Source organism: Podarcis bocagei, assembly GCF_964188305.1.
Source record: "Podarcis bocagei genome assembly, chromosome: 13".
Lineage (NCBI taxonomy): Eukaryota > Metazoa > Chordata > Lepidosauria > Squamata > Lacertidae > Podarcis > Podarcis bocagei.
Genome location: NC_138138.1, coordinates 14,952,202 through 14,969,280, shown reverse-complemented (window position 1 = coordinate 14,969,280; position 17,079 = coordinate 14,952,202). Strand labels below are relative to the sequence as shown.

The 17,079-nt window shown below is 44.0% G+C and overlaps 1 protein-coding gene across 5 annotated transcripts in view; it reads right to left on the bottom strand.

The window, feature by feature from the left end:
• GPATCH8 (G-patch domain containing 8) overlaps positions 1–11,808 on the bottom strand; it is an 82,918-nt gene extending 71,110 nt beyond the window's left edge. Inside the window, exons 1-2 of one of the 5 annotated variants that reach the window (XM_081166067.1) lie at positions 11,658–11,759; positions 9,349–9,379 (exon numbers count right to left, since the gene is read on the bottom strand). In XM_081166067.1, the coding sequence (XP_081022193.1) occupies positions 9,349–9,354 (6 nt within the window). In that variant the 5' untranslated portion in view covers positions 9,355–9,379; positions 11,658–11,759. Of the gene's footprint in view, positions 1–9,348; positions 9,380–11,657 lie in introns of all 5 variants that reach the window. The other 4 variants (XM_081166066.1, XM_081166070.1, XM_081166068.1 and 1 more) reach the window with 4 other exon arrangements.
• Positions 11,809–17,079: the final 5,271 nt, after the last annotated feature.

Sequence of the window (17,079 nt, the reverse complement as noted above, 5' to 3'; positions counted from 1 at the left end):
TGTATCCACAGAGGCCAGAGGAATGACCACTAGGAGGAGCACAGAAAGAAGAAACGCCATGGTACACCTTCATCGGCACAACTGGACACCTTCATCTGCCCCAGCTGCAACAAAACATCTCTCTCCCATATCAGTCTCTACAGACACAGCAGTTGCTGTACCTCTCCGACAGTTTGACTTTACCCTTGAAGGTGCATTCTTCCACTGTCTCCCGAGACAGATGGATGCCAACCAACTATTGGTAGGTAGTTTATTAGTCTATGGAGGCACGTACTTTAGAGAATTACATGGTGTAATTTGCCACATCAACCTGTCTGCACAGCAAGATCTTCCTCAGAGGCTCTTCTCTGGGTGCACTTGCAATCCAAAATAAGGTAGGCAGCAATAGAGAGATGTGGTTACCCCTTTGTGAAATTTTCACTCCAGGGAGGCTCACTGTTCATATATCCACTGGTGTACATGGTTCTCCCTCCCATTTAATTCTCAGAAAAATCCTATGACAGGTAATCCAGCACCTTTTTTGGTCTGGAGGGATTAGAACCCAAGTCTAGTCTGAAACTCAAGCCAACATATTAGCTCCTTTAGAAATGTATTTTTAAAGTGTCTTTCAGGTATACTAGTACCATTTTATCTTCCTAGGCTTTTAACCTTTGATTTGTGCTTTTATTTCTGTTGTGACTGTTCTTAGTACACTGGAACTTCTACTCATGTACGGAATCTGTTCCAGAGGTCCGTTTGTGAGTCGATCCGGGTTGCTGGGAGAAGCGCCATTCTGCGCATGCACATTCGGCAGCAGCGCTGTTCTGCGCATGCGCAGATAGCAACAGCCACTTCTGCACATATGCACTTGGCAGAAGCCACTTCTGCGCATGCACGAATCACAGCAAACCCGGTATTTACTTCCAGGTTTGCTGTGGTCGCGAGTCGGATTGTTCACGAGTAGGGGTGGTGGTAAGTCAATGTTCTACTGTACTGCCTCTTTTACTGTTGCAATTTTTAAAAAATTAATTACCACTACTTTATTGCATTTTATGAATTGTTGTAACCCACCCTAGAAATTTTTGAAAGGTGTTATGTGTTAAATTAGAAAACTCTTATATCCTCTTCAGCCATTAAGTTCTCTATGAATAAATTCTATTGTTTCACCATTCCTTTCCCCCAAAAAACCACTGTGAAAAGCACCTGGAAATCTCTTTAGAAGCAGCCTGCTACACAGTGGCGACTAAACTCAGATTTTCATCTGAACCCCACCCTCTCCTGCCACTGTCAGCAGCCTTTCCTCCATTCTCAACCACTGTGGCTTCTGCCTACCTTCCTTTCCCACATCTAAGAAGCCAAAAACTTCCCTCCTTTTCAGAATCTCCACAGCCTGCTCTTTGCACTCTGAATCCCTAGTCAACAGACCATCACCTCCTGTTTAGTCTCTTCTTCCATGGGCATCTTGCCTTCTAGCTGTACTGTACCTCCCTATTTTATTCTTGAGGTTCATCTTTAGCCTCTGTGCTCCTCACTTGGGTTTCTGATTTTGCTCTACAGCAGCTTCAATTCTTCATGAAGCTTTCCTGGCATTATCCACTCCCTTCAGCCTGTGAAAATCCAGCTTGTGTTGGCTCCCTTTGTTTCCTTCTCCCACGCCCACCTCTGTGTCTTTCTACTATCCTACACAGTGCCTATACACAATGTTGACACAGTTCCTCTTCCTTTGCAAAGCCTTCCTTAAGCCACCCTCACCTCACTTCACTCTCCTAGCCCATCCTCACTGCTCAATAATCAAAGCCTGTCTCTGCCTCTCTTCCCTGCAAACGTTATTGCCTTGCCTATTAGACGGAGCTGAAAGCCCTTCAGTGGGAACTGGTTGTTTTTAAATTCTATACAGCCCTTAAAACATGGCTTCACAAATGCATGGAAGAGGGGGTGGACAGCAAGAAAAGAGCTGGAACAAATGAGACAGTCATAACATAGCAGAAGAAACATGGGAGCTACAGCAGGAGGTATCACTGATGGAGAGGCAATCTGCTTGCTCCGCACCTGTCCCCTTCAGTCAGTTTCTTTGTCTTTGCATACAATAAAGGTGGAGTGGGGAATGATTGCCCTACATTTCAAATCTGCACTACAGCAGCATTATGTGAGCTTCAAAGAGTTTTGCAGCTTGACCTACTCAAAATGAGGCTTGGGTACCCTTAAAGATGGGGTTATAGAGGAAAAATCTTATCCAAGAAAGCAGCAAGATTCTCCTACAATCCTAAATCTGTCAAGATTTACTGTGGCTTGTGTGTGTGTGTGTGTGTGTGTGTGTGTGTGTGTGTGTGTCCCTCCCATTGTCTAACAGCGCTGCATAAAAAAATAACGGTAGCCTCAGGAATACAATCTTCATTCCGTTACGTTATCTGGGAGGAAACAAATAATGAGCAATCAGTTTCGGTTTAAGGCTGCAGCAGGAGGCAGCTTTCCTTTCTGCTGTTATTACACATTCTGTCTCTACAGTTTGATCAATGGAATAAGGCAGAATGAGGCCTGACACTGCAGTAAGAGGAATCCCTTGCAAGTCATTTGTGCATGAAACCTGCAAGCACAGAGAAAACTGTGCAACCCAAGAGCTCAGTTTGGGGATGCCGCTCCCAATGCACAGCCTGAATGTAAAAGTGCAAACTGTTTTGATGTTTATAGTCAAAGGTATAGGACAACTGCTGCCCTCCCCCAAAGCATAGGGGGATCTGGAACCCAGCAAGAGACATAAAAGGCTGAGAGGAAGCATCATAGTCTAGGCAGGAAAAGCTCAGTAAGTCCAACTGAGCCACATACAGACAGAATCTGGAGGGCAGGGGAAGTCAGCTTGCTGCTGAAGGTTCGATCCAGTTATTAGTGGAGATGAGATGCTGAAGGCTTGTCCGTATGAGAGCTTATGTTGAATCAATAACCCCGGAACTGTTTTTGGCTTGATCTTTCTTTAAACAATTCAGAGATCATGCCAAGGCTTCTGCAAGTTCAGAGCAAGGAGATTAACTGAAAAAATCTTACTCTGCTTACTAAAGTGAACAGCTGTGGGGCTAGTACCTTTTGTAGGTGGAGCTCAGTGATTCTTAGAGAAGCTACGGATCCTGAAAGAAAGCTAGCAAGGGTGTGTGTTTGAAGCACCCTGGAATTTCTGGTTGCTTAGGCAAGAATTGTTCTGAAGACAGCAGGCCCTGGATCGGTAAACAGGCCCTGAGTATACAAAGGATAGCAAGTGTGTACTTATGAATTACAATGAAAAATGGCCCTGAGCTGAAGGTGAAAAAAGGACTTAGAATCATAGAATCTTAGAGTTGGAAGGGACCCCAAGGGTCATCTAGTCCAACCCCCTGGAATGCAGGAACCTCAGCTAAAGCATCCATGACAGATGGCCATCCAACCGCTGTTTAAAAACTTCCAAGGAAGGAGGGTCCACCACTTCTCGTGGGAGTCTGTTCCACGGCTGAACAGGTCTTACTGTCAGAAAGTTTTTCCAAATGTTTAGTCGGAATCTCCTTTCTTGCAACTTGAAGGCATTGGTTCAAGTCCCACCCTCCAGAGCAGGAAAAAACAAGCATGCTCCCTTAAGATATTTGAAGATGGCTATCATATCTGCTCTCAGTCTCCTCTTTTCCAGGCTAAACATTCCCAACTCCTTCAAGCGCTCCTAGTAAGGCTTAGTTTCCAGACCCTTGATGATCATCTTGGTTGCCCTCCTCTGCACACCTTCCAGCTTGTCAACATCCTTCTTAAATTGTGGTGCCCAGAACTGGACACAGGATTCCGTGTGGTCTGACTAAGGCAGAATACAGTGGTACTGTTACTTCCCTTGATCTGGACACTATACTTCTGTTGATGAAGCCTAGAATAGCATTAGCTTTTTTTGCTGCTGCATCACACTGTTGACTCATGTTAAGCTTGTGGTCCATCAAGACCCCTAGATCCTTTTCACATGTACTGCTAGTAAGCCAGGTGTCCCCATCCTATATTTGTGTATCTGGTTCTTCCTGCCTAAGTGAAGAGCGGGCCTCAAGTTGCTGCACCTTCTCTTCCAGCATGACAACCAGCTTGCACTTGCTACAAGTGTACTGTTGCTTGTTCTCTGGCAGAATGACAAACATGCCACAGGTGTTACAGGTCACTGCAGCAGCTCCCTTGCCCTCCATGTCTCTGGTCCTTTGCACACCAAGAGACAGAACTCTGGGCCTTCCCCTTAAACGTCCTTGCAAACGCCCCTGTATGTGAGCTCTGGTTGCAAGATCCCAGGATCTGAACTGAGCTAAGCTTGACTACTGCTGGTTGCTAACTCCTCCCTCAGCCTGGCTTCCTCTGAGCTGTAACTCCTCCCCCCCCTCAGATCCTGTGTTCCCACATAGCAATCAGCCACACATACCCTCAGGCTCCAAAAGACACAAGCTCATATTTAAATATACCTTCCTGAAGAAACCAGAGGCCTTTCTCCTGGGCATGGTCGGCCAAATGGTGCCAAAGAAGGATGGAACTTTTTTTATGTATGCAACAACAGCAGCAAGAATACTTATTGCGAAGTATTGGAAGACACAAGATTTACCCACCCGGGAAGAATGGCAGATGAAGTTGATGGACTATATGGAACTGGCGGAAATGACTGGCAGAATCCGAGACCAGGGAGAAGAGTCGGTGGAAGAAGACTGGAAAAAGTTTAAAGACTATTTACAGAAATACTGTAAAATTAATGAATGTTAGAAAAATGTTGGAATGAAGTTATATGGCTTTAGTAGAAATGTTATAAGGAACTAAGTATAAATAGATTAATAGAGTATTAAAGGAAAAAATAAGGTTAGAATGTGTCAAGATAATTATAGGATAGAAAACAGAGGAAGATGGAAAGGAATTGCTGAAACAATTAACAGAAGTGGAATACAAAAAGGGAGGTGTGAGGAGGTCATTGAAATAAGTGAATGAAAGATAAAATATTGAAATTGTTTGATGTGTTTTAAATGGTTTTTGTTTTGTTTTGTTAGTTTAATGTGCTAGTGTTATGTAGTGTCTTTGTATTGTCTTGTATTGTCTTTTTTTTGTGTGTGTGTGTTTAAATTGTTGGAAAAGTAATAAATATTATTTTTTAAAAAAAAACCCAAAAGACACAAGCTCACTCTCTTCAGTCTCCTCCAGCAATCCTTGTCCCTGTTTGCAAGGTCCCAGGATCTGCACTGAGCTGAGTTTTACTTGGGTGGAGGCAAGTTTGAGAATCCTTGAAAGAGGTAGGATGGATACAGCTTTTTTAACACAGAGATGAATTTAACTCTTTTAATCATCTGGTGTTATCCAGAACCACTCTTAAGCATTCACACAGGAGTGCCCAATCCGGTTCTTTAACAGATAGTCAATGGGGTCACATTCATCTCCTCTAGAGTTTGGTTCTCTTACAGAAGAAAAGAGATTCCAGGGAAGGACCAACTTCCTTTGTGGGTAAAGCTTCCCTGTTGAAGGCAACTCACATTTGCCGGGTCACCTGTAGGATGTTTGCTAGCCTGCTTTTGACTCAGTGACCCAGTTTATGTTGTGATTATATAGTTTCTGAAATCAAGGTTACATGATCTGTGGGTTGTGCCAGCATATTTCCAAACTTGGAGACTCTTGAGAGTCCCATGGACTGCAAGAAGATCAAACCTATCCATTCTGAAGGAAATCAGCCCTGAGTGCTCACTGGAAGAACAGATCCTGAAACTGAGGCTCCAATATTTATGGCCACCTCATGAGAAGAGAAGACTCCTTGGAAAAGACCCTGATGTTGGGAAAGATGGAGGGCACAAGGAGAAGGGGACGACAGAGGACGAGATGGTTAGACAGTGTTCTCAAAGCTACCAGCATGAGTTTGAGCAAACTGCGGGAGGCAGTGGAAGACAGGAGTGCCTGGCGTGCTCTGGTCCATGGGGTCACAAAGAGTCGGACACGACTAAACAACAACAAATTTCCAAACTTGCTGGCCTAAAGGGATTTTTCACCCGCGATTTGCTCATGATACAAATGAAATACCCCATTCCCTTTTAGGCACTAATCATCAACTTGGTACATGAGGGCAGGTGGGCTAGTAAGTTTTGTTGCCTTCTTTTGTAAAGGTCACAAACATGTTTTTAAGAAGAGAAAGACTAGAAGAAGTTAGTTTTTAGGTGGTAAACATTTTCAGACTAGGCAACAGACTTTGCAACAGATTACAACGCTGTAACCCAGAAAGCTATTCAGAATTGATGGTAATGCCTCGCAGACTCTGCAGAAACATCTGGCATGCATGACAAAAACAGACAAATTAAACACATTATTTCCACGCTATCTATGTAGTTGCAGGGTGAATTTAAGGTAGGAATATAATGGGAGGAAGGCAGACTTTCTTCTACAAGGTCCTAATACAAGCTGTTGCAATATTCTAGCAATATTCCTGGAATCTCACTATGATTAATATTTTGCTTTACTGTTATTATATAGAGCCATCGGTATAGTAGGTGCTTTAAACAATAAAATAAGCAAAAGCAGTAGACCCCTCAAACAAGGAGCTTACCTCCTCAATTTTAACGTTAAGGAAAAGCAAAATGATAAAGATGGGGGTAACAAGGCAGGAATATTAATAAATTTTGTTACATATACAATGCATGAAGAATTTGCAGGAGAAAAACACAGAACCAAGTAAGTTTCTGGTGATTATCCAGACACAGGAAAAAGTAAAGTAGAAAGGACAGGTAGTAGGAGACCTTTTGTGTAGCTTAGGGTGGAAAAATGAAGGTCAAGAACAGAACTATGAAGAGACACAGGCAGGCTATAGAAAAGTTTAAGCTTCCTATAAAGGCATACAAATAACTTTAAATAGTTCGAATCATTAAAATTTTTCTCTATGCATTAGCGTACCTTACAAACATATATTGCAAAACCTTATCAGAAACATAATTCACCATAATAAATGCAATGCTTAGAAGACCCAACACATATGACTGAAACAAGATCCTAAATCTTCGATTTCAAATACACTATACAGTACTCAGTTTTTCAACGCCTCTTTCTTTATCCTGACAATATTTATTAAATTTGATCATATACTGTATACCACATCCCAAATTCCAAACAACCAATTTGTCACTGAGGGTAGATTCTCTCCCCACCTGTTTACTTATAGTGAACAATCGTTCTAGTAACCACTAGAGGAAATTAACAGGAAACAGGGAGGGAGGGAGGGAATAGTAGTAGTATTACTGAAAGTTGCTTAACAGATAAAACCATATTACAATAGGTCACTGGCAGTTCATATATAAAGATGATTCGGCGAATGCTTTGTGCACCTTAGACTATACAGTATCATTTTGGTGATGAGCCAACTTCAGTGGCTCCCTGTCCATTTGAGGCCGAATGCACAGTGCTGTTGTTGACCTTTAAAGCCTTTTACGACTTGAGACCAGAGTACCTGAAAGATTAATGTGTGGAGACTAGCCAAGTCAGCTCTGTTCTGCCTCCATAGCCAGAGGCAGTAATGCTTCTGAATACCCGTGGCTGGAAGTCACAGGAAGGGAGTGTTCTTGGGCTGCTTACCAGTTTCCTACAGGCATTTAGTTGGCCTGATCCAGCAGGCTGTTCCTATGTACCAACCTAGGCCATAAAATCATCTTTTGAAGACCTTTTTAGGGTGCCCTGCCAAGAGATGAGGTATGACAGGGGGACACTGGGGAAAGGACCTTCTCAGTGGTGGCACCTCAGCTACAGAATGCCTTCATCAGGGAGGCTTGTCTGGCACTTATCATTGCTTATCTATATCTTTCTCTATATTTTTAATGATATAGTGGTATTATAAATTAATTAAATAAACTAAATATGTTATTTTAGTGCCAAGAAGATACCTTTTTATTTTTATAAGCCTTTTAATCTGCTCTAGTCAGTTTTATCTTTGCAACTTTTGGGGGGGGCTGCTTTTAACTGTTATTGGTCTACCTTACAGTTTTGGTTTTTTGGTTTTTATTCTTGTTGTAATCCACCCTGCAAATTTAGTTATAAGGGAGCCATGTATATGCCTTAAGTATATTACATTCCTTTGTCGGCAAGGTGACAACTAAACAACAAAAATATTACATTCCTAACATTAACGACTGAGGATCATCATGAATTTAAAAACTTATATAACATTATTGTTTGTTTGTTTGTTTTACAAGAGAGTCTTAACTCAGTCATCCTCTGATGCCTCTTCCGTTATTATCACCACAACTTGTGTCCCTGTACCATCTCTCCATTAAGCATGAATTTGCACACACAGAGCTTCTGCTTAAAGATTTCGTGAGAACTGGCTAACTAAAGATAATTAAATGCTTTAACACACCCACTCAAATCCTTGCCACATTAAGTACAATGGGATCTTCTATTAGAATAAGCGACACATCTTTTGCAACGTTTGTACAGCTTGATAAATATAAATGGTGTTTCTTTTGCTTTCTCAAAACAAAAACACAATGCTGTGGTTCTCTTTTGAGAAAACACAGAGAACCCATCTAAGGGAACCAGTTAAAAAGCAGGCATGACTGGAAAGTAAAAAGGTAAAGGTAAAGGGACCCCTGACCGTTAGGTCCAGTCGCGGACGACTCTGGGGTTGCGGCGGTCATCTTGCTTTATTGCCCGAGGGAGCCGGCGTACAGCTTCCAGGTCATGTGACCAGCATGACCAAGCCGCTTCTGGCGAACCAGAGCAGCACATGGAAATGCCGTTTACCTTCCCACCACAGCGGTACCTATTTATCTACTTGCACTTTGACATGCTTTCGAACTGCTAGGTTGGCAGGAGCAGGGAGCTCACCCCATCGCGGGATTCGAACCACCGACCTTCCGATCGGCAAGCCCTAGGCTCTGTGGTTTAGACCACAGCGTCACCCGCGTCCCTATGACTGGAAGTAACCTGGGGTAAATAAGCTCCAACTAGAATTACGAGGCCATTAAAGCCTCATGAAGTAGAGCAATTCAAGAGAGAATATTTTTTTTGAGGGGACTTCCAAGACAATTTGACCATTACATCATACCACAGAAGTGGCAAAATAGCTACCTAAAAGATTAATATGAGGATGCAGTATACTCCAATCCAGTATACAGCCCCTTAAGTATACTACTTCCATCACTATACTATATTTCAAAGAGAGCAATCCCTCAGACTACTGGATCTACAAGACCAGAGTCAAATTTCTAATCAGCAGTTAATTATGTGGACCCTGTCAAGTCACGATCCTTCTGTTACTTTCCAAATTAAGTGCTTTATAAGTTCCTCTGTTTGCCTCTAGCAAGAACTAACCCTATACCTTGATGGTGTTTTCAAAAGTTAACTGTTTAATTGAAACTACTTCTTTAAAAAGCTTACCAGCATCCTACAATCCTGTGCAGCATCTCCCCTATGGAGGACAGATAAGAGGGGTGGGGATGGGGGGTTAAAGAAATAACCATTCAACTTGAGGATAAACATGGCTTCTTCAGATCTAAAACAAGTTCAGACGCTCCTACTGCTGCAGAAAGGACTTCAAAAATGACTTCTGCATAGGCAGACCTTGCATGCCAGCCCCCATCAGACATCTTATTTCACAATTATCTATGCTAAACTGTATTTTCCATGCACTGTCCCAGTTACCTTGAATATCCCTAAATCCCTCTTAATCGGGTTGCTAGAATGACTGCTATTTTCATATAGCACTAAAAAAGGAGCTGAAATCTAACAAAGCAAAACAAAAACACACACACACAAACCAACAATATTGTGCATCAGTCAGAATCTATCCGCTGACCCAAATTTTCTGTTAACCAGCATATGCAGCTGTAATGCAGTACTTTTGAGGCTGCAAAAGGGTTTGTTTTCATCCAGATTAACAGAAAGCCACCACCCCAATATTTATGCCTTATTCAATGCTTTTCCACAGTGCTAGTATGCTATAGCAAAGACGCCCAAACTTAGCAAATGCCAACTAGTTTTAAGAGGCATAAATCTGAACGGTGCAAATGGACAACGTAAGTTTGCATATGAATGTTTATTTCCAAAGGAACAGATTGTGTTTACTTTAAGCTTTTGCAGCCTATCAAGAAGTAATTTGCAAGGAAGGCCTCTGTCGAGACACCTGTCTAATATTATGCAACATGCATAATTATGATTTTCCTATCAAATTAGGCCATCACCATGAGACTCAGTGACCATAACCATCTGGAACACCCATCTAAAGATCAGCCACTACTACTAAAGCATACCAAACACAGTATCCTCAGTAAGTCCAGTAACTGACAATCTAAGCTACCCCTCTGTCCCCACACTTTCCCCTTTGGGGCTGGCAGGAGAGCGACAAAAATCACAAGGAGAATCCTGAAGTTCCCATAGAACTTCACTCTCTCCAATTTCAGTGGATACAACTGGAAATTATACCTCAAAATTGCCTGTTCAATTATCGTCTAGCCAGAAAAAAATAAACAACAGCCAAAATAAAAAGAGGTGCACGCAATCCTTCATCCAGATACCTGCAGGGCAGGGGTGGTATTGAACAGAGCTCTGACAGCTGGGGCTTGCTTCCCCATCCTCATTGTTCCTCTGTGTCAAGAAAGCAAGAGTCAGGTAAAAAAAAAAAAAAAAAGGAGAGTTGTCCTCTTAATGTAAAGAGATATGACCTCCCCCACTTGACCAGTCAATATGGCCAGGGCCTTATTTTTCTATCATGTGTCGCACAATCTCAATGTTTCATTTTCTGTACTACCATTCTACCTCCTCAAAATAAAAAAGGAGACCCTTAGACAAGACACCCAAAGCACCCACCAAAGACAAAAAACAGATGTTCATATTTACATGAAACTTATGTGTGAGCAGAAAGGTATCAAAACTCCCATAGTTGAGCTAGGGCACCACACACACACAAACACACCATATATATCCCTATCTACAGGAGGGAGTTACACAATAAAGAGCAGTAACTGCCTGAAGACGCTCATTATTCTAGACCACCTTTTTTTTGTCCTCGGAGAGTGACAAGGAGGGGAAGGACGGGAGCATCGTAAACTCGGTAATCCTAGGGCTGGAGAGTGGGGGGCGGGGAACAAAATAGGTACTTTCAAATTAACCTCCGATATTAAAAGTCGGGGGAAGGCGGCGGAGTAAGACGTGGCTGATCCTCCCTCGAAGCCCCCCCAAAGACCTGTTTTCTTCCCCGGATCTCCTATGGCAACGGATAGGAACGGCAAAACAGGGAGTCGCCTCGCCTTCCTTGCTGCTGCTGCTGGTGGAGGAGCAACACAAGGGAGCGCATCCCTCGCCATCCCACCCAAATCCTTGAAGGAGCCCCAGATTGGAGGAAAACCAGCCTGGGGAGAGGGGGGAAACCCCAGCCAGCCCCACCGCACCTGGCTGGGAGAATGGCGGGCGGGGGGGCAGGGGAATACTCGGGAAGAGCCAAAGGGGCAGGATTCGCACACATATCTCAACACCCAAACAAGTTTTTTTTGGGGGGGCAGATGAAGGACCCCCTATTAGGGCGAGGCCTCAGCAAACCTAAGCTGGGGGAGGGGGTAATAAGGGGGAAATTGGGGGGAGGCTTCGCCACTTCCCGAGGAGTCAAGGAAGAAGAGGGATTCAAAGAGGCCAAGAGCCGGCTTCCCCTCTCTCTCTCTCTCTCTCTCTCGCCGCCGCCGGACATCGGTTACCTGGAAGTCCCTGTCCTCGTTGAAGCGGGAGAACCTGTCCGCCATTTTGCCTCGGTTCGCCTCTACCTTAGTCAGGAGACTGCGACGAAGGAAACGGGGGCCGTACGCCGCTCGACGTGCGCGCGCCCGCCCGACGGCGGGTCTCGTTTCGCTTTGTGCGCGCGCGCGCGCGCAGAGAGAAAGAACAAGAGACGCCTCAGAGAGTAAAAGGCTTAAGCGGTGGCTCTCGACTTCCGGGTTCTCTTCGGCCGCCTATGGAGGCAAGCCGGGATTTGAGCGGAGGTGGAAGTGGCTGCAAAGGAGCTTCTTCTCGTTCTAACTCGGGTCTCGTTCCGAGTAAGGGAATTTAATTTAATTTAATTTTTTTTAAGCGCAGCAGGCAACAAGTCAACAATGCGCCAGTTGTTTTTTTGCACGCGGCTGGATGCCGCGTTTGCACTGCGAGGAGGATTTAAATAGATTGGCCTTTGCTGCAACCTCGGGGGTGTTTTGTGATTTCCGGCCGAAAGAGCTTCAGCCCCACATGGCTGACCTACAACAGAAGCGGTGGTCTGACTTGCAGGGCTGTGGTATCCCCCGAAGTCTGCAGCACTATAACGTCAGCAGAAAAATAGAGCAGTTTCCTGGGGCTGGCAGGGTGTTTATATCTTTTTTAAAAATTACAATTTAGAATACTCATTTAAGCATCCTTAAAATATCAATGACTTCCCTTCTCTTTCCATGGTTCATTTTGCATATCATAAATCCCCGCATATTTTACATAAACGAAACCATTCAGTATTCCATTATTACATCCATCAAAACGTCTTTACACTGTTGGGTTTATCTTAATGCTGCCAACCTTTTCAAGTGTACACAATTTCCCCCCATGTATTCAATAAACATTTTCCAATCTTCTGTAAACATGTTCTTCTCTTATTCTATAAGTCTGCAAGCTGCGCATATTCCATCAGCTTAAATTGCCATTCTTTTTTTAGCTGGGACCTCACGCGTCCATTGCAGGGTGTGTGTTTTTTAATATTTAAAATTCCATAAAATTGCTTTTTATCTTGAGCTGGAAAGGAAACTCATGTCCAGTTATGCTGCCTTTGTCGGGGGGGTGGGGGTGGATGCAGGCAATCACCCAGTTGTAGTAGCTACGCTTAAATCCTGGGTTTTATCATTCGTTTAATTCATAATTGAGTACGGCTCGGGTCCAAGCTATCTGAAAGGCTCTGTTCCCTTCATACAAACCTGACCTGTTTTGAGAATTTCGGGAGGAGGCCCTTCTCTCGCTCCTGCCATCGTCACAGGGACACTTGGTGGGGACGCAGGAGAGGGCCTTGGTGGTGGCTGCTCCCAGACAACATGGGAACGCCTTCCCTAGAGAACTTAGACTGGTTCCCTCCTTGTTGTTCTTCTGCCAGTGGGTGAAGATCTTGTTCCACCAGGCTTTTGGAAACTCACTGTTTTAATGAAACAGCCGGCACCGTGTGGTCTTTATTGTAACTTTCTGTATGTCTTAATTCCATTATGGTTAAAAATAATAATAATAATAATTTATTATTTATACCCCGGCCACTCTGGGCGGCTTCCAACAGAACACCAAGATACAATAACCTATTAAATATTAAAAGCTTCCCTAAACAGGGCTGCCTTCAGATGTCCTCTAAAAGTCTGGTAGTTGTTTTTCTCTTTGACATCTGGTGGGAGGGCGTTCCACAGGGCGGGTGCCACTACCGAGAAGGCCCTCTGCCTGGTTCCCTGTAACTTGGCTTCTCGCAGCGAGGGAACCGCCAGAAGGCCCTCGGCACTGGAGCTCAGTGTCCGGGCAGAACGATGGAGGTGGTTTATATATGTTTTTAATTATTACCCCTCCCCTTATATTTCTAAAGTGTTCTTATTTTATCTGAACGCCACCTTAAGTCCCTGTCAGGGAAAATATAATATATATAGATCAATATATAATAATAATTTTAATGAGCAGCTCATTGATCTGATTTCTTTTTCTTTTAAAAGACTTCAAAATACCCCTGGAGGTTCTTTTGTTGTTGTTGTTTTAAAAAAGTTCTCTAATATACTCCTCTATGAATCAAACCCAACACCACAGACTTCAGAAATCTAATCGGGCCTGAGAATCACGACAGCTAGGACTGTGTGTGTGGCTTTTCGCCCAGCTCCTAATTCCCAGTTTTCCCGCTAGTTGCTCGCAACACATTAAACCATGGGTGGGCAAACTAAGGCCCAGGGGCCGGATCCAGCCCAATGGCCCTGCTGGGGCAACGGTGTGCATGCCCACAGAGAGGGCTCTGAGTGCGCTCTCTGGCACGTGTGCCATAGGTTCGCCACCACTGTCCTATTTGATTCAGTGGGGCTTATTTCCAGCTAAGCAGGGCTAGGACTGCAGGCTGCACCCCCCCGAACATAGCAGGGCTTGTGGGTAGAATGAAACATTTTCTATCCTGTCTTAAAATATTATTACATGTCCCTCGGTTCTCTGAGTGTGAGAATGACAGGGGCGCAGTTGTACGCATGAGACCATACCTCATGTTACGTTTGCTTCAGGTTGAGCGGTTCAGGTTGCGTCCCGCGGCGACCCAGAAGTACCGGAAATGGTTACTTCCGGGTTTTGCCGCATACGCAGACGCGCAAAATGACGTCATACACAGAAACTGCAAATCGAGACACGCAGACGCGGATTGCGTTCTGCTCATGTTGCGAACGGACCTCTGGAACGGATCCCATTTGCAGCCAGAGGTACCACTGTACAGTTTTATTAGGTTAGAGTGAGTTATTTAATTTCTATACTGCTTAATATATTAGAAATGTCTCTAAGCAGTGTACAAAGAACTGAAACAACCAACAACTTAAAATACCCAGTTACATATACTTTTTTAAAAAAATCCAGTTACATATACAGTGGTACCTCAGGTTACATACGCTTCAGGTTACATATGTTTCAGGTTACAGGCTCCGCTAACCCAGAAACAGTGCTTCAGGTTAAGAATTTTGCTTCAGGATGAGAACAGAAATCGTGCTCTGGCGGTGTGGTGGCAGCAGGAGGCCCCATTAGCTAAAGTGGTGCTTCAGGTTAAGAACAGTTTCAGGTTAAGAACAGACCTCCGGAACGAATTAAGTACAGTACTTAACCCGAGGTACCACTGTAGACATGTTACCTTAATGCAAAGTGCCTAATATATATTAATAAATAATATCAATTCATTTTCTTTCTGACACATCCTCCCTCTCAGCCTCCAGGTTCTCACTCAGGGTCCAAACAAACTCTCGGCTCACCCACAAAAGTCTCACAATGAGAATAGTTTTTGGTCTCAGCGGACATCACCCTAATCTTTAGACTTGCTTTTTATGAGCAGGGCCAAGATGGATGCTACTTCCTTTAGGCTGCTCATAGCTGTGTCCCATTCAGCTGCGCTCTGCACACCCATTTCCAAGTACAGCTGGTTTGTTGAGTTTCCCTGGGGGTCCAAAGGATGGGGAAAGAGCCCCCCATGACTCACAGCTCTTTCTTCACCCTCTGTCCTCTCTTCCTCCTCTGGCTGCTTTTTTCACTTATATTCTGAAGGTTCACACAGCTTAGACACAATGTGTGTAGAAGACAATAACAACAACATCATAAGCAACACTGTGGAAGCATCTGCCATGGTTCCTCATTGTTCAGTATTGACTTTGTGAAGAAAAAGAACTTTGGTTATCTAGACTGTATGGGCTTTGCTTTTATAAACTGTACTGTATTGTACTATGAAGAAATATAATACAGTATCTTGCATCTCTGCTGGGGTTATGGATGTGGATACACTGAAGACCAGGTGGAGCTGAGGATTAAAACCTTCCTTGAATGTGTTTTGCAAGCCAGTACCCAGAGGCTATATCTGCCAGTGACTTGCCTTTTGAGAGTTAGATCAAGGGGGACAAAGGAAGTACAGTACAGGAGAAGGGTGTCAGAGAACAGAGGATGGGTAGAAGTCTGTAGCCTATGGGAATGTGGAGAGAGAGGAAGAGAGTGTGCAGGGTTTAATTTTTCCTTTGGTTTGATTTCCTGTTGGTGGGTTCAGGTGGTTTTTCTATCTATTCTATAACATAAAACTCTTTCCCTAAAAACTCTTTATTCTATCAATTTAGAAAACTCTTCTCTCTCTCTCTCTCTCTCTCTCTCTCTCTCTCTCTCTCTCTCTCTCTGTGTGTGTGTGTGTGTGTGTGTGTTGCTTTAAAAAATGTTTAGGGGTACTCTAATTTTGACTCAAGAAAATCACCAATTTATAGTTCAAATTGGGAAAAATCAATACAGTAAATGGACAAAAGTACAAAGATTCACAAAATGTTTAGGGGTATCTGTACCCCTGCATCCCCCCAGAAAAATACACACACACACATACACACCACCCATCTGTTGACTGGGTTGCCTCAGCCACTCTGGGTGGCTTCCAACATAATATATAGAAACACAACAGCAGCAGCAGAACAGCCACAAATCAAAACATCCCAGTACAGGGCTGCCTTCATATGTCTACAGAAGATTGTAGAATTATTTATGTCCTTGACATCTGGCAGGAGGGCGTTCCACAGTGCACGCACGACTACGGGAATCCAAGGTAGATCTTTCAGAACCCTTTTCCTAGAAACTCCTTAATTCTATCAATTTAGCAAACTTTTATCTATGTTCCACTAAAACCTTGCGGCCTCCATGTATATACCACCCATGTCTTAAGCCACATTCTACACTAAGGTAAAGGGACCCCTGACCATTAGGTCTAGTTGTGACCGACTCTGGGGTTGCGGCACTCATCTCGCTTTATTGGCCGAGGGAGCCGGCGTACAGCTTCCGGGTCATGTGGCCAGCATGACTAAGCTGCTTCTGGCGAACCAGAGCAGCACATGGAAACACCATTTACCTTCCCGCCGGAGCGGTACCTATTTATCTACTTGCACTTTGACGTGCTTTCGAACTGCTACACTAGTTTAGTCCAAATAAGGCAGAGGTAATGTCAGGAAGCACAGCTGACTAGTGGCTGATGGGAGAAATATCCGTTCTTGACAGAGTCATGCCCCCTCCCTTGGGGATCAGGACCACCGCACTGCAGGGGCCAGGAGGGCTCACATTGCTCCTGGATGCCCAGGTAGCGGCTGTGGTCTGGGATGGGTTTTCTCAACTTCAGTTTGCATGGCAACTGCTCCTGCTGCAGGAAGACAGGGATCAGCTACTGTCATTCATGCTTTGGTGACTTCTGGATTAGATTACTTTAATGAGCTTTATGTGCAGCTGCCCTTGAAGATGTTCTGGAAACTTCAGCTGGTTCAGAATATGGTTGCTCAGCTGCTGACAAGCCTAAGCTGTCACAAATGTATAATGCCTGTTCTAAACTTCCAGCTCAATTTAAGGTGTTGATCTTGAACTTTTAAAGTCCTAAACCAGGGGTGAGAAGTC